The sequence below is a fragment of the Ambystoma mexicanum genome, chromosome 11 (genome assembly GCF_040938575.1).
Source record: "Ambystoma mexicanum isolate Mex_15411 chromosome 11, UKY_AmexF1_1, whole genome shotgun sequence".
NCBI classification, from domain to species: Eukaryota; Metazoa; Chordata; class Amphibia; order Caudata; family Ambystomatidae; genus Ambystoma; species Ambystoma mexicanum.
In genome coordinates, this window is record NC_090934.1 from 55,872,466 (window position 1) to 55,897,715 (window position 25,250).

Sequence of the window (25,250 nt, forward strand, 5' to 3'; positions counted from 1 at the left end):
CAGGAGTGCTTCCATTCCAGGAGAGGGAGAATGATATGCATGAACGGGAAAAGGCCCCTTGCCAAGTGCCGAGTCTTGGATGCAAAGCCAAGAAAGTGATGGAAGGAGGGAGGGGCACTGCCTAAGGTGAAGTGAGACTTCTGCCACACAGGGCATTGGTGATCTACACCTGGCACTGATCTAGGCCTAGCACTGATCTACACCTGGCACTGATCTAGGTCTGGCACTGATCTAGGCCTGGCACTGATCTAGGCCTGGCATTGATCTATGCCTAGCACTGATCTACACCTGGCACTGATCTAGGCCTGGCACTGATCTAGGCCTGGCACTGATCTACACCTGGCACTGATCTATGCCTGGCACTGATCTACACCTGGCACTGATCTAGGCCTGGCACTGATCTAGGCCTGGCACTGATCTACACCTGGCACTGATCTAGGCATGGCACTGATCTACACCTGGCACTGATCTACACCTGGCACTGATCTAGGCCTGGCACTGATCTACACCTGGCACTGATCTAGGCCTGGAACTGATCTAGGCCTGGCACTGATCTACGCCTGGCACTGATCTAGGCCTGGCACTGATCTAGGCCTGGCACTGATCTATGCCTAGCACTGATCTACACCCCGCACTGATCTAGGCCTGGCACTGATCTAGGCCTAGCACTGATCTACACCTGGCACTGATCTAGGCCTGGCACTGATCTACGCCTGGCACTGATCTACACCTGGCACTAATCTAGGCCTGGCACTGATCTACACCTGGCACTGATCTAGGCCTGGCACTGATCTAGGCCTGGCACTGATCTATGCCTAGCACTGATCTACACCCCGCACTGATCTAGGCCTGGCACTGATCTAGGCCTGGCACTGATCTACACCTGGCACTGATCTAGGCCTGGCACTGATCTACGCCTGGCACTGATCTAGGCCTGGCACTGATCTAGGCCTGGCATTGATCTAGGCCTGGCACTGATCTAGGCCTGGCACTGATCTTGGCACTGATCTACGCCTGGCACTGATCTACACCTGGCACTGATCTAGGCCTGGCACTGATCTACACCTGGCACTGATCTACGCCTGCCACTGATCTACACTTGGCACTGATCTAGGACTGGCACTGATCTAGGCCTGGCACTGATCTAGGCCTGGCACTGATCTACGCCTGCCACTGGGCAGCAGATGAGGGTCCTAACCTCTCGCATCGCTGCATATCTCCATTCCAAAGCCCGGCAGGGATAGGACCCTGTCAGGAGCCCCCTGTCAGAAGCCCCCTGGAAGAAGCCCTCAGTAGTTGGCACACAGCATTTCCGATTGGCTTCTCTTGTTGTTTCTTACATTTCCCTTGTTTGCTATTCTAGGGGGCTCCGGGAACCCCTGGACCTGAGGGCCCTACCGGGAAACCTGTAAGTACTTTACTGAATTGTACTAAATTCCGTGATTTCTCATTCGCTGAACGGCCCAAGCCTGAGCTCTTCTTTCTCTAAGCCACTCTCCAAGCCCTCGAAGGGCCCAGTAAAGAAATCCATGTCCCCACGCTTAGGGCTGCGACGATCTGCCCTCTATACTCACTATTCTGAGTTATAGACCCATTAATCCCTCTGGAAGTCCGACCCCCAGTACTGGATCTGTGGCACACTGTGATTGCAACAAAAGCTGTCTGTAATTCTGGCTTCAGAAATACTGAACTTTCATTTTATTTTTATTTTCCAAGGGCAAACCGGGCTTCACCGGCTCGAAAGGAGACAAGGTAACGTGCTCTCAGGTGGAGGTTCAATGCTGGCCTCTGCCTGGGGTGTTGGCATCTTCCTCAGTCTCCCTTTACTGGATGGCGCAGCTTGATGACCTGGCCTGTCATTCCTCTCTGGCTTCAGCACCCGCTCCGTGTCCCCCCTTTTCTATGCTTAGTCTCTCCTGTTCTAGCCTCCTTTGTCTCGTTGGTTATGTCATCACCCTTCTCATTGGAGCTTCTAGCTCCTGTGGGCTCATCTCTCACCTTCACTCATGCTCTCTTATGTTACCTTCTCGTGACCATCTTCTGCCCTTGGTCCCTCCTCTCTCTTGTTGCTTTTTCACCCTGTGCTATGTGGCTCCTTCTCTCCTCTGTTGGAGCCACTCACCACCTGTTGCTTTAGCCTCTCATCTTTTGTTTACGAGGGCTGTTTGCACCTTTCTCCTTTCCTCCTGCCCATATGCACTCTATGATTCGCTGAATCCTCTCTTGTTTTGGCTTTTCTTAGTTATTCTTCCCTCTGCTCTTAGTGATTCCTCGTAACCCTGGGACCCTCCACTTACTCGTTTTTCTTGACACCTCTCGCGTGATTTAATCTCCCCTCCTGTTCAGCCTCTCTGTGTCCTCAGTGATTCTTCTCTTGTGTCACATCCTCTTCCTTCTTAGTTCCTCTGCTCTCTCTGCCCTCACTGAATCATCTCTTCTGTTGGCTCCTCTCCCCTATTGGTTTGCTCGGTGTCCCTGGTGATTCCTCTCTTGTGTCACATACTCTTCCTTCTTAGTTCCTCTGCCCTCACTGAATCCTCTCTTATGTTGGCTCCTCTCCCCTCATGTTCAGCCTCTCTGTGTCCTCAGTGATTCCTCTCTTGTGTCAGATCCTCTTTCTTCTTAGTTTCTCTGCTCTCTCTCCCTTCACTGAATCCTCTCTTGTGTTTTCTCCACTCCCCTCCTGTTCAGCCTCTCTGTGTCCTCAGTGAGTCCTCTCTTGTGTCAGATCCTCTTTCTTCTTAGTTTCTCTTCTCTCTCTCCCTTCACTGAATCCTCTTTTTTGTTGGCTCCTCTCCTCTCCTGGTTCCTCCTATCTCCATTCTCACTGAGTCATCTCTTCTGTCAGTTCATCTTTGCTCTTGTTTAGTCTGCTTTCTGCTTTTGTTGATTTATTAATGTCTCTCTTGTGTTCTCCCCTCTGCCTTCTTGGTTACTCTTCTCTATGTGATTGCTCTCTTGTGTCAGTACCTCGTCTCTCTTTGCCCCTCCTCTTTCTCTGAACTCTCCCGTGTATCATTTAATTTTCTTTCCATGCCCCTCCCCTCTCTGTTCTCAATGATCCATCTCTTCTGTCAGATCTTCTTGCTCCTTGGTTCCTTCTTCCTCTCGGCACTCACTAAATCATCTTTTTGTTGGCCTCCTCTTCGAACTCCTGGGCTTCTCCCCCTATTGAGTCATTCTCTCTCTGCCATTGGCTCCTCTTGTTTGCATCTTCTCTCTCCTGTTGCGCCTCCACTCTCTCTTTTTGTTTACTATTTCTTCTGTTGGCTCTGCTTCTCTTTTGTTGTCATCGTCTTTCTGCTGCTGTCTCCTCTTGTTATCTTTCCTCTTGCTTCATCATCCATCTCTTCTTACTGGCAACCTGTTCTAGTAACTCCTCTTCTCTCTTGTTGACTCCTCTCTCTTCTGCTGTTGATTCCTTCTCTTTGGAGCTATTTTCTCTTTCATGAAGTCGCCTCTACTGCTCTTGTTGTCTGTCCTTCTGCATATGTGGTCCCTTACTCGGCTCTTTTTGTCTCCTCCTTTGCGCTTGTTGACTCCTCTGCTCTTGTTGCTCTTGTTGGCTCCTCCTCTGCTCCTGTTGGCGACTCCTCTGCTCTTCTGCCACACTCCTGTGTTCTTGGGATTGCCTCCTCTTCCCAGTTGTCACCATTTTATCAACTCTTCATTATGGCTTCCTTTATCGTTTGCTCATCGTGCTTGCTTCCACTCTCTCCTGTTGCCTCCTCCTTTCTCTGACCTTTTTGACTCTTTCTCCTTGGTAACTTCTCACTCTTGTGTAAGAACTACCAGTTCCATAATTCCCTGGAAGTAGAGCCTGGAAGCCAACAGTCTGGTGACGTGATGGTTCTGTGGGAACCCAATGGCCAGACACCATCTTAAAATGTGCAAAGGCTAGTTTTACTGTAAAAACATGCTCTGTATGTCAGTTTTCCAACATGAAACACACAATATATTACTTTATTATGAAAAATGTAAAAAAAAAGAGTTACCATTCTATTCAAAATAAATGAAGGCTGCATAACAATTTGCACTGATGTTATCTGTATGACCGATATTCAGTGACTGCACATGGCTTAATGTGTGATCTATAACCTTTTGACAGGTAGACAGAAGTGGTATTAAAGTTTGGGGAATGTCCTCAGAGGTTTAACCTGTGGTTTCTGGTATGCCTTGTTTAGTTGATCATGGGATGTTCTGGAGGTGGGCGTTCCTTTTCACAGCTGGACCCCTTCTCTTTCCTTCTTGTCCACCTCTGCACTTTTAAGTTCCTTTCTTGTCTAGAGTGATTCGTGGGCCAGGAGTCCCTCTATCCTCTCTACACCTCTTCGCCTGCTTCTTGTTCTCCATCTAATCTCTTTCTTCTTCCCTTCAGGGAGACCCATGCGAGGTGTGTCCAACCATGCCCACCAGCATTGAAAATGCTATTGGTCTCCCCGGACAAACTGGACCCAGAGGAGAGCCTGGACCTCCGGGGATCGGGAAGCCTGGAAACCCGGTAGGTCCATGAGTTACACTGGATACATTGATTTTGTGCATTGGTGATTTGTAATACAGATGGTTCTGGGGCCCTCGGGAACATTTCATAATTATTGGCCAATTTTCAGCGATTTCATCAAGATTTTGTGCCAAAGAACTCCACAACTGTGAGGGAAGACTCTGGGCGAGTGGTGGGGGTTTAATGTGATATATAACTTAGACACTTGAAGTCTAAGGCACTTCAGGGAAGTGTTACACTTTGAAACCCAGTTCCGCCATAGCCATTCTCCAAGCGCTTCTGCACTTCTGAGGAGCCTCACACCTGAGAGTCACCCTGGTTCTATTTAGAACATTACCGTTTGGTCCAGAATCCACAGCTGTGACCCTGGGAATGGATGGATGGGTGCACCTTGGTCCAGAATCCATGGCCATGACCCCTGGGGATGGATACATGGGTGGACCATGGACCAGAATCCACGACCGTGATCCCTGCAGTTGGATAGATGGATGGGTAGACCTTGGTCCAGAATCCATGACCATGACCCCTGGGGATGGATCAATGGGTGGACCTTGGTCAAGAATCTACGACCCCTGGGTATGGATTCATGGGTGGACCATTGTCTAGAATCCACGACCGTGATCCCTGCAGGTGGATGGATGGATGGGTAGACCTTGGTACAGAATCCATGACCGTGATCCCTGCGGGTGAACGGATGGATGGGTAGACCTTGGTCCAGAATCCATGACCCCTGGGATGGATGAATGGGTGGACCTTGGTCCAGAATACACGACCCTTGGGTATGGATTAATGGGTGGACCATGGTCCAGAATCCACGACCGTGATCCCTGTAGGTGGATGGATGGATGGGTAGATCTTGGTCCAGGATCCATGACCATGACACCTGGGGATGGATTAATGGGTGGACCTTGGTCAAGAATCCACGACCCCTGGGTATGGATTCATGGGTGGACCATGGTCTAGAATCCACGACCGTGATCCCTGCAGGTGGATGGATGGATGGGTAGACCTTGGTACAGAATCCATGACCGTGATCCCTGCGGGTGAACGGATGAATGGGTGGACCTTGGTCCAGAATCCACGACCCTTGCGTATGGATTAATGGGTGGACCATGGTCCAGAATCCACGACTGTGATCCCTGTAGGTGGATGGATGGATGGGTAGATCTTGGTCCAGGATCCATGACCATGACCCCTGGGGATGGATTAATGGGTGGACCTTGGTCCATAATCCATGACCATGACCCCTGGGGATGGATAAATGGGTGGACCATGGTCTAGAATCTACGACCGTGATCCCTGCAGGTGGATGGATGGATGGATGGGTAGACCTTGGTACAGAATCCATGACCGTGATCCCTGCGGGTGAACGGATGGATGGGTAGACCTTGAGCCAGAATCCATGACCCCTGGGGATGGATGAATGGGTGGACTTTGGTCCAGAATCCACGACCCTTGGGTATGGATTAATGCGTGGACCATGGTCCAGAATCCACGACCGTGATCCCTGCAGGTGGATGGATGGATGGGTAGATCTTGGTCCAGGATCCATGACCATAACCCCTGGGGATGGATTAATGGGTGGACCTTGGTCCAGAATCCATGACCGTTGGGGATGGATAAATGGGTGCACCTTGGTCCAGAATCCATGACCCCTGAGGATGGATGCATTGGTGGACCTTGGTCCAGAATCCATGACCATGACCCCTGGGGATGGATGGATGGGTGCACCTTGGTCCAGAATCCATGACACCTGGGGATGGATGCATGGGTGGACCTTGGTCCATAATCAATAACCATGACCCCTGAGGATGGATTAATGGGTGAACCTTGGTCCAGAATCCACGACCCCTGGGTATGGATTCATGGGTAGACCTTGGTCCAGAATCCATGACCATGACCACAGGAGAAGGATGAATGAGTGGACCTTGGTCCAGAATCCATGACCCCTGTGGAAGGATGCATTGATGGACCTTGGTCCAGAATCCATGACCATGACCCCTGGAGATGGATGAATGGTGGACCATGGCCCAGAATGCACGACTGTGATCCCTGCAGGTGGATGGGTGCACCTTGGTCCAGAATCCATGACCCCTGGGGATGGATGCATTGGTGGACCTTGGTCCAGAATCCATGACTGTGACCCCTTTGGATGGATTGATGGTTGGATGGATGGATGGACATTTTCCAGAATCCATTGCCATGACCCCTAGAGATGGATGCTTGGGTGGACCTTGGTCCAGAATCCATGACTGTGACCCTGCGGATAGGTGGGTCGGCCTTGGTCCAGAATCCATGACTGTGACCCCTGGGGATATGTGGGTGGGCCTTGGTCCCGAATTCATGACTGTGACCCCTGGGGATAGGTGGGTGGGCCTTGGTCCAGAATCCATGACTGTGACCCCTGGGGATAGGTGGGTGGGCCTTGGTCCAGAATCCAAGACTGTGACCCCTGGGGATAGGTGGGTGGGCCTTGGTCCAGAATCCATGACTGGGACCCCTGGGGATAGGTGGGTGGACCTTTGTCGAGAATCCATGACCGTGACCCCTGGGGGTACGTGCATGGACCTGGATATATCACCCTGCGCTTTCTGTTTGGAACCCTTCCTCCAGTAATTCAATGGAACATCTGGGCAGAGGAAGCGTCTGCAAGCAGCGGCTCGGGCTTCGCCTCTCGGTAGCGGTTCCCCTTTTTTAATAATGCTGAGCCTCAGTTCGGGATCCACAGACTCGGGGGTTCATTGGGGCCCTATTCCTTCTCTCATGCTTCGTTCTTTTCTCCCCCACAGGGTAAAGACGGGATCCGTGGACCCAAGGGTGATCAGGTGAGTGCTTCATGCCTCTTCTCCAGCTTGTTGGGTAGCGAACCCTTGCCATATCATCTGGAACTCCGACCTCCTCTCGGCTGTCATCGTATGAGCGTGCGTGAGATGCACACCCGCGTGTTCTCACGCAGCTTCTTGTGTCCCCCTGCTCTGCTGAGAGGAGGAGCTGAAAGATCTCGCCCTGGCCCACAGGGGTCTCATGTATGATGGGGCATGTTATTCTTATAGTAGAAATCGAGGTCCCCTGGCCAGCAGACAGACACCCTCTGGACGCTTCTTTCACCATTAAATGGACGCAGTGACTTTGCAAGCAATTGTGGGGAAGGGTATGTTGTGGTTTGCATTGTTTCGGGAGGATAGCTCAGGGGAAACGTGCTTGCCTTGGAAGGAAATCGACATGGAGCAACACAGGTTCGATCCCCAGGTGTGCCCTTAGAAAACTCTGGGTTTTAAGTGAAATGGTATCATGTAGCGGCTACTCTTTACACCCTGGGCTACCTGTCCTTCCACCTTCTCGAGAAACATTGCTTTCTCAGGTCGTCCTGAATCTGGAATCTAGGCCTGAGTGCTGGCTAAAGTCTTTTAGTGCCTTAGGGAAGGAACGTATGATTGAAATGCACTGGGCTGAGAACTTCGGTGTGGGGTATGGCCAACATTAAGGAGGCTGCCTCAGCAGGGGGGGCAAATGGGGTCCTCATTATTAAGGGGAGAGGTGACCTGCAGACTATTCAGCCACGTGGAGACCTAACAGCAACTCCAGACAGGGCACCAACCAGTTTTGGGGGTGGCATGATGGTTGCGGGTGTAACTGCTACTTTAAAGAGCTTGGGAGATACCCAAGAGAGGGGAACGTCAAGGGGAAATGCTGGTGGCAGAAGCTGCAAATGGAAGAGAGATCCAGGGAGGGGAGGCAAAGGGAATGGAGAATGAAGGCTCATCGGGGTGCCATGGGATGATTATTGATCACAGGTGTATAGGGTCAGTGTTATATGTGTGCAGGGGCCACTTCTGGGGTGGGGGGTCTCTGGCCATTCTTGTGGGGCCATGGGAAAGTCCTACAGGGAAAGTCATCGCTCTGACAGCTTGCTCTGGAGACCTCTCTGAAGTAGATATAGCCCAGTTGGGGAGGGGGTGCTAAGTGCTGAGTGTGTTGCAGGCCAGGTCGTGGCTTGGCCTGGTCAGAGCTGTGCCTGAGGCTTTATGGAAAGCAGCTCTGGGGTCTCTTGCAGGGCGAGTGAAGACACCCTACAGCCAGGACCAGTATCCAGGGCAAAGGAGGCTGGGGTGGAGGGGGGGAGAGGGTTGACATGCCTAAGAGGTACATATGTGATGCACTCAGGTCTCTGCTACCCAGGCTCCCCGGGGCCATGGACACTGCTCACCAATCTTTTGTTATTTCAATTTTAGGGATCACACGGTGTGGACGGAATTAAAGGGGAGAAGGTAAGAGGAGAACTCTGTAAATATGGAGCCCAATAGGAAATGTGATGAAATGCCCCTGGGAAGTGGGTGTGATATGGCTCAGCGTGCAGGTTCCAGCACAGACAGGGACTAGCCCCAAGAAACTCTCTCCGACCTCCACACAAAGGCAGGGGTCTGGACTGTGCTGCCCTCTGTGGGGAACCCCAGTATTTTATGATAAGCACTGCTGCCACACACACATATTATTCACACTCCCCCTGCACTGGACATTAGTAAACAAAATAATTAAAGAATGCAATATATGATAACTTATGCACCTACAAAATCTTGGCAGCCTTGATAAAGACCAGTATGGTCGAAACACGTGTTGGCACCACATGTTAAACAATGCAAATCAAACCACAATAGTTTACTGGATTAAACTCATCAGGAAATTGATTGAACTAAACAAGAAAACCCCAAGAAAAACCAACACATTTTGTGGACTCTACCTACCTATTCAGTTGAGTGGAAATAATAAGAAGCTTTTTTGCACACTAAATTGCAGCACAAGCGCCATTGGAGTAGAAACTAAACCAGGATACACAGGACAGGCACCACGAGCACGGACCTTCCAGCTTCTACCTCCCGGCCGCTAGTGCACCAGAGATCTGAGATCCAGAGCACAGCAACCCATATTTCCGAGTGCTCAACCAACCCCCAATAAATCACACATATTGCAGTGGCCTCATTCTGACAGGCTCACGCCTAGAGTGACTCCATGACAGTCCCCTCACTCAGTGCCAGCTGTTCACATAGTCACCGTTGACAGAGCGTAAGCCACTCCTAAGAACCACTCACTGTTAGAGGGACTCCCCTGAAATCCACCTGTCACAAGCACCCACAGACAGATCCCTTTCGCCGGTCCCTGCATGTTAGGGTGACAAGTGATGAGTACCTGGAAGTCATGTGTGTTCTTGTGTTTTTTTCAGGGTGACGCCTGTGATTCCTGCGCACCCCTTTCTCCGGGGGTTGCGGGCCAGCAGAGGCTACCACCGGGTCCAAAAGGAGAGCCAGGTTTGGGCCTACCTGGCATCCCGGTGAGTGCCCCCAATTCCCTAGTCCTTGGTGTCTGTCGCCGTGTCTTGTATTTGCAGTTTTTTGTGTCATGTTTTGCTCGTAGTATGTATCTGTTTTCCTTCCATTTTGGCAAGAGTTTGAACAAACGGGTGTTGGGTACATGCGTGCGCCAACATTCACGTGAAACCGGGTTTTTCAATCCATTTTATGCACCAAAGACATTTCTGGAAAGTCAGCAATAGCTTCCCTCTGCTTTCTGGCCCCTGACCTCGTAACCTTGCCTTTGAACCTACTCGGACAGCACTTCTCTGCTGACAGGTGCGACCAGCTCCAGCGCCCACTGCAGCTTCTAGGCACAGGCACTAGATCAGGACCTGGGTGGCCCCTGACCACAAGACATAAAGGGCGGCATATTATTCATATATTGTGAGACTCTGCTTCTTATCGACTCTCGCATTATTCGCTTAAATCAGGAACAAGGGTAGCGCTTTCTGGCCCCCTTTCATGGGTGCTAAGAGCAGGCTGGCTCAGAAAGGGTCTCTCCTCTAAAAGCAAGCTGGCTCTGAAGGGGCGCAGCCAGGCACTGATGGCAGCAGGCAACACTTGCGCAGACATGTTTCTGACTCCGTTGCACCTGACTGGGCGGATGTGCCGTAGAATGTACGCATGTATGTTTTCAGTCCAGGTGCGCGTGTTACCTTACTGTGGGCTTATAACAGGAAGTGTTGAGTCACGTCAATGTCATCCTGCCCTTCTGTTACGTCATTACGCTTTATGTCACCCTACCCTAGAATTTGCGTGGTTTCTTGGCACTATGGGTTTGAAAAAAGCGGGACTGGATGAGATTAGTGAGAAAGAGAGAACATGCAGGATAGCTCTGCTGTTGTGTTAATGTGCGCACTTCTAAGTGGCCTGTGTCCGGGGGGAGCCTCGGGAGCTGATAGTGCGAGGAGGCCTGGTCGGGACTGCGATGTACACATTGGGTGCAGAAGTGCAGAACTCCAATGTGTGCTGTCTTTTGGAGGGGGTGGTCCATCGCAGAGTTTGGGTGGCCGAGCTGTTTTGCATATTGTGTCCAGGGATGCAGAATGGGAGAGTAGTAAGCGGAGTCTTTGATGGGTCTTCACCTGGCCTACCCGTGCTGGTAAACTGCATGTCGGATAGGGCCATTGCATAGAGAGGTCCTGATGCACACTGGCTTCTGCTGGCATCCCTGCCAGCCTGCAGCACCGGGTCCAGATGCATGGTTCCAGTAGTGGCTCATCGGTAGTACTATACATTTATTCATTGGGCTGCTTCCCAAATAAGTCTTCAACTTTCACCTTAATTGCAATCCTGTATTGGTCGTAGGGGAGCGGCAAGCGGCCCACTGCGTGTGTGCTTGTACATGTGTGTAAGCATGCACGTCGGCATGTGTGTATGCATATGTTGTGTGCATGCACTTGTGTGTGTGACACATCTGTGTATTTGCTCACACACACACACACACACGCCTTTGTGGGATGTACTTTTCCGGCTATGAATGCATTTGCACGTGTGCATGCATGCACACGTGTGTGTGTGTACTTGCTCTGACATGTGCACAGTACATCATGTGGATCTCTTTCTTTACTTCACAGGGCAGATCTGGTTCTCCAGGGCTGGCAGGTCCCAAGGGAGACAAGGTGAGACATCAATGAATGGATCCTAGCGCCATCATGTCCGGCACTTTCCTCCAGTGTGGCGTAGGTTGGCACCTGGTGGCATGGGCCGGCGGCGGGTCTCTGACCTTAACTGAACATGTACTGTCCCTCCCAGGCTGAAGATGTGAACTTGTGTTTGGTCCCTGCACCAGGTGCCCCCGGGCCTTCACTGCCCCCTCTCTGCACCACAACCCCCCACTGCTACAGTTACCCTCTAGGCGGGGTACATTTCAAGCTCACAGCACACCCTGACTCTGTTCTTTTATTTCCAGGGAGATCTAGGAGACAGCGGACCTGCTGGCATACCGGTAAGTACTACGCCTTGACTTTCTGTCTCAATGAAACACCGGGAAATGGCCAGTCAGGGGGCAAGGGTCACCACTTCTCTGCGTCCATCTTGCAGTGACAGCACTCAGGTGTGTGGCTGTGGTAAGGGCTTCCGGCCTGTGCAACGTCGGTCACAGAGGGCTGTTTCTAAGGGTTTAAAAACGTGACGTCGATATTAACTGAATCGTGGTCTTATCTCATAACTCTCCTCATGGTTTTTGTAATACTTAGAGCGGCCAAGGCGAGCATTTCCTTGAAGTTTCTCATGCAAGATGTCTTCCATCACTGGACACAGGGAACCTCCACTGTGGGCTTTCTCTGGTCTCCAGAGGGATCTCCGTCGCCTCTACGGCCACTTCCTGTGCACACCCACAGTGCACACTTCTGCCAATTGCGCTCTGTCCACCTGTGCAAAGACTGCCCCCATAATACACACACGACCCACCTGTCCTGTGATCTGAACTCTGCGATACACCCCATCCACCTCCCGAGAGGCCACTCCCATAATGAACAGCCTCCCCACTGATCACCCCATAATGCACTCACTGCCCACCTCCTCTGAGACCAACCCCAAAATGTGCTCACTGCCCACCTCCACAAGAGCTATTTCCTCTGCCTTTTAATTCCTCGCCCCTCAGAACTACCCTTCTAGAGGTTTTGTGCTCTGTTGGAGCGCCCAGACCCCCACCTGCTCGTCTCCATGCACCCGATGCTGTTGCCAATCTCTCAGCACGGCAGGGGCACTGCTGCTATTGCAGGACCTCTGTAGGAATGTAACCTGTAAGAAGAAGGCATGGCTCGCTTATGGAGACGAGGGGCCTGGCAAAGGCCACGTGAAAAAGGGTGCATCGTTAGCCTGTTTGCCAGGTTCACCCTCCTCTCCCTTTGGCATGGCCTCTGGAAAGATGGCACCCAGCTACACCATCTGTACACGCCACTCGGGCACGCGACGCCTCACATTCTGCTATGCTCGTCGTGGTGTGCCCCTCTCCTCTGCTCCCTGCTCCTCCCCTGTATGATCCTGGGTGGCGACACACCTCCTCCCTCACTTGGCCTAAGTGTCCTCGACTCCCTTCCTTCTGCTGAACCCTGGATGCCCCCAACCCCTCCTTCCGTGGCTACGCATGTAAGCAATCCTCTTTCCCTGGCTGGGCCCCGATGTCCTCGCCCATCTTCCTGGGCTGGCCCTGGGCACAGCCACCCACTCCTCCGCACCCGCTCGTCCACTGACTTGTCCTGGGTGCCCCCTACTCCTGCTCCCTCCTCTTCACCTGGCTGCTCCTGGTACCAGCACTCGCCCCTCCCCTAGCTGCTGGAAGGTGCCCCCCCCACCCGCTCCTCCCCTAGCTGAGCCTCGTTGTCTGCACCTCCTCCTATCCTGGCTGGTCCTGGGTACCCCCACCCTTTCTCCTGACTGGTCCTCGGAACCCCCAGCCTCTCTCCCCCTGGCTGGGTCTCACTTTCCCCGACCCCTCTTTCCCTGGCTGGTCCTGGGTGCCCCATCATTCCATCCCACTTTTCCCCTGACTAGTATTGGGTGTTTCTGCATCATGTTCCTCTGGTTGATCCTAGTTGCCCCCACCCCCACTGATGCCACACTTCTCCATAAAATGTCCTTCCATACCCCCTATTCCATGAATCCTTTCCTATGCCTGTGTTGCGCTCTAACCCATCCACAGTGACTCCCCTCTGCCCTCCAGATTGTAATTGTGATTGGTTATTTATAGCGCACTTAATACCCAGAGGTTGCTAAGCGTGGACCGCGGGGATCGAACCTGTGTTGCCCCGCTTCGTATTGCTTCCAAGCCGAGCGTGTTGCCCCTCAGCTATCCTCCCGGCCAAGATTATAAAAACACACAGTAATGGGACTGCCTCGGTCATTCCCTGTCCTATATAAAATCATTTCTCTGCTTTATACAATAAAATATTAATACTTACATTTCCAAGATGCGTTAATGTGGGTCAGGATTACTCTTTCACTGTAGTTTATTTTAATTGTGCTGTAACACATCAAATTACAGCACAATCTCATGGAAGTACGGGAGAGAATGGCACACGGGAAGGTTGTGGGTGGCAAAAAATGAAGACTATACACTTATAATCAGCCCTACAGATAAGGGGTGTATCAGCCACTTTTACTCTGTAAAAATAGGCAAATACTACCAAAAATAAAAATAGGGATTAAAAATACTCCCACCAAAAATAGGAACCCGGCACATAGGAGGCTGTCCCCTGTTTTCATCCACACAGCTCTGTGGATACGCTTGGACCTAGGAACCCGGCACACTGGAGGCTGTCCCCTGTTTTCATCCACACAGCTCCGTGGATACGCTTGGACCTAGGAACCCGGCACATAGGAGGCTGTCCCCTGTTTTCATCCACACAGCTCCGTGGATGCGCTTGGACCTAGGAACCCGGCACACTGGAGGCTGACCCCTGTTTTCATCCACACAGCTCCGTGGATACGCCTGGACCTAGGAACCCGGCACATAGGAGGCTGTCCCCTGTTTTCATCCACACAGCTCTGTGGATATGCTTGGACCTAGGAACCCGGTACATAGGAGGCTGTCCCCTGTTTTCATCCACACAGCTCAGTGAATACACTTGAACCTAGGAACCCGGCACACTGGAGGCTGTCCCGTTTTCATCCACACAGCTCTGTGGATATGCTTGGACCTAGGAACCCGGCACATAGGAGGCTGTCACCTGTTTTCATACACACAGCTCTGTGGATACGCTTGGACCTAGGAACCCGGTACATAGGAGGCTGTCCCCTGTTTTCATCCACACAGCTCACTGGATACGCTTGAACCTAGGAACCCGGCACACTGGAGGCTGTCCCCTGTTTTCATCCACACAGCTCTGTGGATACGCTTGGACTTAGGAACCCGGCACATAGGAGGCTGTCCCCTGTTTTCATCCACACAGCTCCATGGATACTCTTGGACCTAGGAACCCGGCACATAGGTGTCTGTCCCCTCTTTTCATCCACACAGCTCCGTGGATACGCTTGGACCTAGGAACCTGGTACATAGGAGGCTGTCCCCTGTTTTCATCCACACAGCTCTGTGGATACACTTGGGCCTAGGAACCCAGCACACTGGAGGCTGTCCCCTGTTTTCATCCACACAGATCCGTGGATACGCTTGGACCTTGGAACCCGGCACACTGGAGGCTGTCCCCAGTTTTCATCCACACAGCTCCGTGGATACACTTGGACCTAGGAACCCGGCACATAGGAGGCTGTCCCCTGTTTTCATCCACACAGCTCCGTGGATACGGTTGGACCTAGGAACCCGGCACATAGGAGGCTGTACCCTGTTTTCATCCACACAGCTCCGTGGATACACTTGGACCTAGGAACCCGGCACATAGGAGGCTGTCCCCGGTTTTCATCCACACAGCTCTGTGGATGCGCTTTAACCTAGGGACCCGGCACATTGGAGGCTGTCCCCTGTTTTCATCCACACAGCTCTGTGGATGTGCTTTGATCTAGGAACCCGGCACATAGGAGGCTGTCCCCTGTTTTCATCCACACAGCTCCGTGGATACGGTTCGACCTAGGAACCCGGCACATAGGAGGCTGTCCCCTGTTTTCATCCACACAGCTCCGTGGATATTGGACCTAGGAACCCGGCACACAGGAGGCTGTCCCCTGTTTTCATCCACACAGCTCCGTGGATGCGCTTTGACCTAGGGACCCGGCACACAGGAGGCTGTCCCCTGTTTTCATCCACACAGCTCCGTGGATGCGCTTTGACCTAGGGACCCGGCACATTGGAGGCTGTCCCCTGTTTTATCCACACAGCTCCGTGGATGCGCTTTGACCTAGGGACCCGGCACATTGGAGGCTGTCCCCTGTTTTCATCCACACAGCTCTGTGGATACACTTGGACCTAGGAACCCGGCACATAGGAGGCTGTCCCCTGTTTTCATCCACACAGCTCCGTGGATACGGTTGGACCTAGGAACCCGGCACATAGGAGGCTGTACCCTGTTTTCATCCACACAGCTCCGTGGATACACTTGGACCTAGGAACCCGGCACATAGGAGGCTGTCCCCGGTTTTCATCCACACAGCTCTGTGGATGCGCTTTAACCTAGGGACCCGGCACATTGGAGGCTGTCCACTGTTTTCATCCACACAGCTCTGTGGATGTGCTTTGATCTAGGAACCCGGCACATAGGAGGCTGTCCCCTGTTTTCATCCACACAGCTCCGTGGATACGGTTCGACCTAGGAACCCGGCACATAGGAGGCTGTCCCCTGTTTTCATCCACACAGCTCCGTGGATATTGGACCTAGGAACCCGGCACACAGGAGGCTGTCCCCTGTTTTCATCCACACAGCTCCGTGGATGCGCTTTGACCTAGGGACCCGGCACACAGGAGGCTGTCCCCTGTTTTCATCCACACAGCTCCGTGGATGCGCTTTGACCTAGGGACCCGGCACATTGGTGGCTGTCCCCTGTTTTATCCACACAGCTCCGTGGATGCGCTTTGACCTAGGGACCCGGCACATTGGAGGCTGTCCCCTGTTTTCATCCACACAGCTCTGTGGATACACTTGGACCTAGGAACCCGGCACATAGGAGGCTGTCCCCTGTTTTCATCCACACAGCTCCGTGGATACGGTTGGACCTAGGAACCCGGCACATAGGAGGCTGTACCCTGTTTTCATCCACACAGCTCCGTGGATACACTTGGACCTAGGAACCCGGCACATAGGAGGCTGTCCCCGGTTTTCATCCACACAGCTCTGTGGATGCGCTTTAACCTAGGGACCCGGCACATTGGAGGCTGTCCCCTGTTTTCATCCACACAGCTCTGTGGATGTGCTTTGATCTAGGAACCCGGCACATAGGAGGCTGTCCCCTGTTTTCATCCACACAGCTCCGTGGATACGGTTCGACCTAGGAACCCGGCACATAGGAGGCTGTCCCCTGTTTTCATCCACACAGCTCCGTGGATACGGTTCGACCTAGGAACCCGGCACATAGGAGGCTGTCCCCTGTTTTCATCCACACAGCTCCATGGATATTGGACCTAGGAACCCGGCACACAGGAGGCTGTCCCCTGTTTTCATCCACACAGCTCCGTGGATGCGCTTTGACCTAGGGACCCGGCACACAGGAGGCTGTCCCCTGTTTTCATCCACACAGCTCCGTGGATGCGCTTTGACCTAGGGACCCGGCACATTGGAGGCTGTCCCCTGTTTTATCCACACAGCTCCGTGGATGCGCTTTGACCTAGGGACCCGGCACATTGGAGGCTGTCCCCTGTTTTCATCCACACAGCTCCTGTTCCAAATGGGACTTACTTTTCTTACTCCTTAAATATCATTTTACTCTTAACTTTAAAAAATAAGGAGTAAAATACTATCACTCCAAAATCTTATCTGGAGCACTGCTTATAATCAATGGCAATGCAAGAGCAGCTGGTGCATTCACAAGTACACCCCAAAACATGCAGATGCCAAGGTCGCCTGGGGTCCCAATAAGTCATGATTTGGTTGCTGCAAATGTGAACCAAATAATCACCTCTACCCCTTCCCAAGCTCCCCCCCCCCACAGCACGATTGAGCCACCAAGCGTTTGCTGTATTCTTTGATCGCCCGCCATGGTCTTATCTTATGCCCTGATTTCAAGAGATGCGTGGTTCCAGCTTTTGGCCCCCACAGCCAAGGAGAGACCACCAGGCCAGGCCCTTCAGTATACCAGAAGGTGGGCAGGCCTCAAGGTTCCTCTTGTCTTGGGATTATCAAACACAATTCCCTTGGCCTTAGCCACCAGGTAGAGTGATGTTCCCCACTGGGTTGGCACTTGAAAGGGGGGACCCCTAGTTTAGGTTTCCCAGACACAAGATCTCTGTTTTCTCAGCATTCGGATACAGCTTGTGATCCCTGATCCAATCTAGGATCTTTAAAAGAAAGTAGCGATGATGGAATTTTCTGGCTCCCAGGGTGGAATAACCAGTCATATCTAAGAAGGACACCTGGGGGTGGATGGTAGGTGGGGCGTGGGGGTGATTCAGTGAGACCTTCTAGTGGTTTGCCATACTCATTAACCAGCAAAGTAAGTTTATTGACCCCTGTGTGACCCCACAAACTTAGTGTGCAAAGTAAGACGCAACCCCCCCCTGTCTTCGCTTGAGTGGCTGGGCCATGAGGGCACTTTGCACTTAATTCAGCACTTTGCGCTTTAGTCCTCTACTGGGACACACTCTCTTTCTTATCTCGGCGTGCCCAGCTGTTTCACAGGCCCCAGGGAAGTGCGATGGGATAAGACCCATTGCCCTGCTCTGGTCTCTTTCCTCGATGATTCTCTTCTCACAGAGTGGGCGCCTCTCCATGCTCCCACGAGGCTGAAATCCTGATTGCTTAGAATGGAGCAGGTGATCACGCCTGCTAAACCTCATTAGCTGGGTCACCGCCGTCTTCTCAATGATTACCCCCAGGAGAGGGAGTACCTGCAATCACGTGATCTCTGTTCACTTTCCCCAGGAAAGGTATGTCCACGGCCTATTTGAAGGCGCTGGGCAGCAGGTGTGTGTTGCCGAATGCTGGGTTGGGTTGGAGTCGCACCACTTCCCTCCATAAGGCCAGCAGGACACTCAGCAATGTCCAGGCGATCCTTGAGCTTCCAAGTGACAGGAATGTACATGTCACCCACTTCACGTGTGTGCTATCCTAGAGACCGTCCCACCCCCCCCCCCATACCTAAAACAGGTTGCATATGTCACAGTAGTTGTTCAGCTTTATAGCTGTTACATGTTTGCATGCTGTACATATGCTGCCACCTAGCGGCTGTTACCAGGAATAATCACCCCCTTCCCCCCATCAAATTATCAAATGCAGGCTTTGGCCATTAAGGAGACCCCTCCCTGATGTCCTGATGTGGAACAGCTTTACGAAATTATATATATATTTAAATTGTTTCTCTGACACATATAACTTTCGGGGAAAGGGCCACAAGTTAAAGGTACACAGAGTAGCATTCTGTGTAGAGCTTCCCCAGGCCTGCTGATGTAGCAAGCATGACCCCGGCCCACTCTGATTCGATGGCCGTGAGAAGGTGGACAGAAGAGGGTTCAAGATGAGTGACGCTGTTCGGGTAGAACTGAGCGCTGCTCCTAGATAGAAAACCGAAAGGCACATGTGGCCAGGGGTGCCAGGTGCTCTAGGGCCCTTGGAAAAGCAATATCTAGCAATGTTAATACCCGTTCAATGCCACGGCACTAACATTTGGGCAGCTGCCCCCTTCCGCCTGGGAGATTTATACATTGACTCCCCTGGCATGGGTCGCCTGTGCCCTGAAGCTCCTGCCTTGACCACCGTGTAGCAGCGCCGGACATTGCCCCACAACCAATTTTACAACAGTTGTTGCAAAACTGAAGAAAACAGTTGAAGAAAATGCATTTAAATTACCCCCATTAGCATGTCATTGCCCCCCCCCCAGCACACACCTCTATGCAGCCCCTCTTCTAATCAACCACCGTTGGCACCTCTTAAGGGACGTGCCCAGGACTCTAGCCGCACACACACCTCTCCCATTGCCCCATTGCCAGCAAACACTGCTGCACCTTCATACGCAGATGCCGAGCAGGGCTTTTTGTCTGCTTGGGAATGGGTTTGTGTCCCAAGCAGTCTATGAAATAAATGACCGAAGTGCAGCACCTGCAAAATAGCACAGTGAGACGTGCGGCACCTGCAAGATAGCACAGTGAGATGTGCGGCACCTGCAAGATAGCACTGTGAGATGTGCCACACCTACAAGATAGCACAGTGAGATGTGCAGCACCTGCAAGATAGCACAGTGAGATGTGCAGCTCCTGCATGATAGCACAGTGAGATGTGCAGCTCCTGCATGATAGCACAGTGAGATGTGCGGCACCTGCAAGATAGCACAGTGAGATGTGCTGCACCTGCAAGATAGCACAGTGAGATGTGCGGCACCTGCAAGATAGCACAGTGAGATGTGCCACACCTACAAGATAGCACAGTGAGATGTGCAGCACCTGCAAGATAACACAGTGAGATGTGCAGCACCTGCATGATAGCACAGTGAGATGTGCAGCACCTGCAAGATAGCACAGTGAGACGTGCGGCACCTGCAAGATAGCACAGTGAGATGTGTGGCACCTGCAAGATAGCACTGTGAGATGTGCCACACCTACAAGATAGCACAGTGAGATGTGCAGCACCTGCAAGATAGCACAGTGAGATGTGTGGCACCTGCAAGATAGCACAGTGAGATGTGCTGCACCTGCAAGATAGCACAGTGAGATGTGCGGCACCTGCAAGATAGCACAGTGAGATGTGCCACACCTACAAGATAGCACAGTGAGATGTGCAGCACCTGCAAGATAGCACAGTGAGATGTGCAGCTCCAGCATGATAGCACAGTGAGATGTGCAGCACCTGCAAGATAGCACAGTGAGATGTGCAGCTCCTACATGATAGCACAGTGAGATGTGCAGCACCTGCAAGATAGCACAGTGAGATGTGCAGCTCCTGCATGATAGCACAGTGAGATGTGCAGCACCTGCAAGATAGCACAGTGAGGTGTGCAGCACCTGCAAGATAGCACTGTGAGATGTGCAGCTCCTGCAAGATAGCACAGTGAGATGTGCAGCACCTGCAAGATAGCACAGTGAGATGTTACTCTGGCTTGATATCAGCAAGGCTCAGCTTCGAATGCCCGGTGGAGGTCGAGGGGGCGGTATGAAACACAGCAAAAACAAATGTTTCACCCTGGAACGAGACACAGATGACGGATGGCCCCGAAAAGTAAGGAAAGGTTGCACCCTTTCGTTTCCACCCACTTTGACCTCTCCGTTTCCTTTAGTCTTGAAAGTATAGTAGAAAAATATGTTTTTTTGGTTGACTTCAATGTACAGTCTGGTACTTCCAGGTTTCCATCGATAATGCTAAAATCATATTCTTATTCCTCAACATATTTCTAGAATAGTTTTTTATAGGCGTTGTCAGGTTGGGGTAGCGCCCGCAGCCAGGTTCCTGGCCAGTCTATCACTCAACTGTAGCACCATCCATGCCCATATCCTTTCCCATTCAGCACACCTTGCTCACGCCCGTGGTGGGTGCCTATAGAAAGAGATCCCCATTTCCAGCACTGACAGTGGCAGAAGGTTATTTCTGTGGCCAATTGTGGCACAGGACAGAGTAGTGGGCCTGTCGCTGACAAGTCAAGTCCGGGTTAATAGCCCATTCTATTTGTAGTTCCGGCTTTTAGGTGGCGCTGAAAGCGCTTCCTATAAATCTGAAACTATTGTCATTGAAATAAGAGCTTTAATATGAGAGCTTGAAATAGGGGCTTTGGATGCAGTTCAGTTGGCATATGAGGATGGATATTATGTAATTTGGCCATGTGTCCCACCCATTTGACGCCTATCGGCAAGTGAAATATAAAGGGGGTTCCTCCCATTCCCCCATATCTCCTCCCACAACACACCTCTTTTTGCACTCAGGCAGATAGTCTACTGTTTGGTGCATTTGTCAGCCATTTTTACTTCCAAAATGGCGGCCACCATATGATAATTGATATTGATTTTGATGTTTTGGTTCTATCGCGCTCGTACACAACTGTTTCAAAGCGCGATAATGTTATTTTAATGTAATGTGACTTGATTGATTCTTTAAAATATATTTACTGTAGCTTTCAAGTTATGTTGCACATCTTACAGTATTGTTTATTAAAACGAAACAAGGTACTGTAATAGTTTCGTTTGAGTTTAAAATTGTTGTGAAATTGTACATATAGTGGCTTGTGGTGGATTGGTTTAGGGTTTTTGATGTAGGGAGCACCTGATTGGCTGTGCAGTTAGTGCTGTGATTGGATGTGCAGTGTATGTTTGTTTGTCCAAGTAAGCCATTTTGTTTCTTGGAAGCCATAGCTGAAAGCTATGTGTTTTGTTTGCCTTTTTGTTAATTTGTGTTGGTGGCTATAAGCCACTGCCGACATTGAATTTCTTTTTACTAAAGTTAGAAATAGGTGCTGGCGGTGTATTAATGTTAACCCGCCGCCGGCAACTGATTGCAATGTTAGTGAAACAAATTTAATGTCAGTGGCTTGGCTTTCCCGATGCCGCTGACTTTTACTCTTGTAAGAGGATTCAATTCAGCACTACAGCCAAGTTAGCGCCTAGTCTAAAATACTGAATGAAAACCCTTATTGATATATCTTTAGGTCCAGTTCATGCGTTCTGGATGACTACCCTTGTATAACACCCCTCTCTTGGAATCCCCCTGACCCCACTGAGCCAAGGAGTAGTTCTGTTTTGCAAGTTTAAAAGGTTTATTTGATAAATTAGACAATAGATATATATATCACACTTTATAATAAATTAATAATTGGGTCTCACACTTAATCTGATATGATAAAGATTAACAACGGAGAATCTGGCACTAGCACACTTCTTTATAATGACTAATGAGTTGACATGAAATGGATAAGGTAGCACACTGGTAAATAGGAACAAAGTATAATGTGGTAGAGGATGCTTTAGTAATTCAAATGGATGTAAGGTTGAATAAAAATGCAATACAGAAAATACTCAATATGATTTCAACAGACAATGTAATCACTTTCCTCTGGCAATCCCTTCCCCCCCTTTTTATGTAATGCAAGGAATGGAAGGAAGCACACAGTTCTCAGAAATGCAATCAACTGTAATTCAGTTCACCCCAGCAAGCTTAAACAACAGAAAACAGATAGGAGTTTTGAAATCACAGGCCCAAACTGCTTTGATATGTGCTGGCAATGAATGAGAAATATGCTAAATTTGCTTTTAATTCCCCTTTAGAGGTTCAGGATGAGTGGTATCTAGTTAATATTAGTCCAGGCTCACACTAGCAATGATGCCGGAATGATTATCAGGTCAAACGAATTTCTAGCAAATGGAAATCAGCATCAGCAGTTTTTTTACATGTGAAGAAATTGCAAATCGCGGCAAAATTCGCGGGTGCGTGTTCCGCGATTGCGGTAAAACTATAAGGAGTAGGAATGTGGTTCTAGGTTCCTAGGAAAGCCACGATTCTAAGCTATCAGAGGAAAGTTACGGCAAGTCTCTAGCCCAAACGGTTGCGGAGATATGAGCAATTTAATAAAGGTCGTTTTTGGTTTTGTAAATTTTAAACGCACACTTTTTCAAAATGACAAGTGACAAATTTTTCAGCTAGAATGACAGGTGACAGCTAGGAGGCAGTTCTACTTAGATTAAATAGATTGAATTAGATGAATTTAAACTAAGAGATTGGTTCTACACAGTTCTGCTGGGTACTCACACTATATTCTTGAATTAAATGGGCCCCGTCACGGATCTGGTCAGGGTTTTAGACTGGGCTCTGGTCTCTCTCTGGGCACAGGACTGCTTTCTCTCTGGGTCTGGTCTCTGCTCTGGATAGATTGATGAATTTGAAGTCTGGATCTCTGGATGTTGTATGGTCCGGCAAAGTGCGCTGCAGCAAATGGGATTGAAGGTCCCTACCTAAGTTTCAGTGGTCCATTTATATGTTCTCCAAGTGGGTGTGTGTGTCGCATCACTAGCCTTGCCCCTCTCCACTTTCCATTGGTCCAGCTTTCATCCCTTACTTGATTGGGGGAATGAAATGAAGTGTCATCATGATGAGGTCTGTTTATGATACAGAGAACCCACCCCTTTCAACTTTATACACAATCTATATCTGACCTAAAAACATATTTGCACAGGTACACATTTGATTAAAATCACATATACATGGTGTGGCTGAATTTAGCCATGTCTCTGTCCAAATGGGTTCATCCTCGGAGCTTGCATTCAAAAACGGCCACTTCTAGCACTTATTCATGTGCTGCACAACATTGGATCTTCATTAAATTTCATACAACTGTTCCTCACATATCTACCCATATACCAATGCATTTTCGTTTGTCTAGCTGAAACAGGGAGTCTGTAATATTAATAAACAATGGGGTTTTGCCCCAGAACATCACACAAATTCGAATTTGGCCTTGAATGAAAGGTACATTTTCTTAATTACAGCTCTCAAAGTTATACATTTCTGTCATTTGATTACAAAGAGTTATCAGTGTTTTTGTAAAATATATATATTCCTTTCAATTCAATCCTCAGAGTGTTGAGGTCCGCCTCCAAGACTTGGGTGGGTCAGTCCTCTGGGCAGGCAGGGCTTTGTTGACATTAAACATTTCAGAATTAACATATTCCTTTCAGAGGAAAGGGTCCTTTGTGTGGTCTCTGGGAAGCTCCCAGCCAGTCTGCCTTCTATCAATCAAGAGGTCATGTGAGATTCTAACTCCTGGTGTGATGCTTCTGGAGGTGAGAGGGTTTCCCAGGCTTCAGGCCTCTGGGAACAGCATGTGGCTAATTTTTTAATTAAAATGCAGCCTTTGAAGTCAGCTGAGTCAAATCCCTTTGTCAGCAAACTGCACTCAGTTCTCCAGTCAAAGTTTAGACCGCTAGTGCCGCCTAGAGGATTTTGTTGGCACTGCATGCAACTTTGGGATTTTCTTGGATTAATGCATTCAGACCTTTCTGTACACTGGTGGGTGGCAAGTTAGGTAACCATTTTGGTGTGCGCACAACTGCGCAGCTCTCCTGGATTTTGGGATGAAATGATGGGCGGCGACAGCGCATCCCCATCTTTACCCACTCCAATGATTTATTTTTGTTCTGGGGCAAAATGATGGGCAGCGACAGCTTAATCCCCACATTCACCCCGTCTAATGATTCCACATGGGTCAAAACCCTCCACAAGCCCCCCCGCCCGACTGCGCTTTGACTTGAGTCGAGGGGGAGTCGGTTGCAAGGGAGGTTTTGAACCCTGGCGCTGGTATGTCCACATTATCTTCTTCCAATTCTGTAGATGGCACAGTTCAGCATCTTCCTCTCTATCCGGTCAGATCGATCAGTTCTCCTCGCCGGTCCTGATGGGAATATTGGGCGGTCCACTGGGCCCATTGCGTCTCTGCCTCCGGTCTCCGGATCGTCCTTCTTGGTCATCCTTCATGGTTTCATCTCTCCTAGGATGATAAAGCAAAAGCGGCAATATCTACTCATAGGCGATTTTTTTCCACCACTGTTGAGATAGTGGGGAGGCATATGCATTTCATCATAACGAAATATTACATTCTTATTTTGAAAAAAAAACAGTATCACTAGAGACAGTTTCATGTAAATCACAATATTTTAGAGACTAAATGTGGTATGTTTTATGATTGGAACTGAATTAGTCTGATACAGTACCCGCTAGGATTCCAGAGGATTCCTCCAGTTGTTGCAGAGTGTGCCTGGGATGGCAACATTTCAACTGGTTTATGTGGACCCACTTGTCTTCCCCCTCTGCCGAACCGCCTTTGGGGATGCGGATCTTGTAGGCCACAGGGGAGATCTTATCGACGATCTCAAAGGGTCCCTTCCA

General features: G+C 50.3%; 1 protein-coding gene across 8 annotated transcripts in view; it reads left to right on the forward strand.

Moving 5' to 3' along the window:
• The window catches only part of COL16A1 (collagen type XVI alpha 1 chain), a 706,769-nt gene that overhangs the window by 412,172 nt on the left and 269,347 nt on the right, over positions 1-25,250 (forward strand). For all 8 annotated transcript variants that reach the window (XM_069622515.1, XM_069622517.1, XM_069622520.1 and 5 more), the window contains 8 exons: positions 1,364-1,408; positions 1,717-1,752; positions 4,379-4,501; positions 7,291-7,326; positions 8,734-8,769; positions 9,720-9,827; positions 11,427-11,471; positions 11,762-11,797. In XM_069622515.1, coding sequence (XP_069478616.1) covers positions 1,364-1,408; positions 1,717-1,752; positions 4,379-4,501; positions 7,291-7,326; positions 8,734-8,769; positions 9,720-9,827; positions 11,427-11,471; positions 11,762-11,797 — 465 coding nt within the window. The remainder of the gene's footprint in view (positions 1-1,363; positions 1,409-1,716; positions 1,753-4,378; positions 4,502-7,290; positions 7,327-8,733; positions 8,770-9,719; positions 9,828-11,426; positions 11,472-11,761; positions 11,798-25,250) is intronic.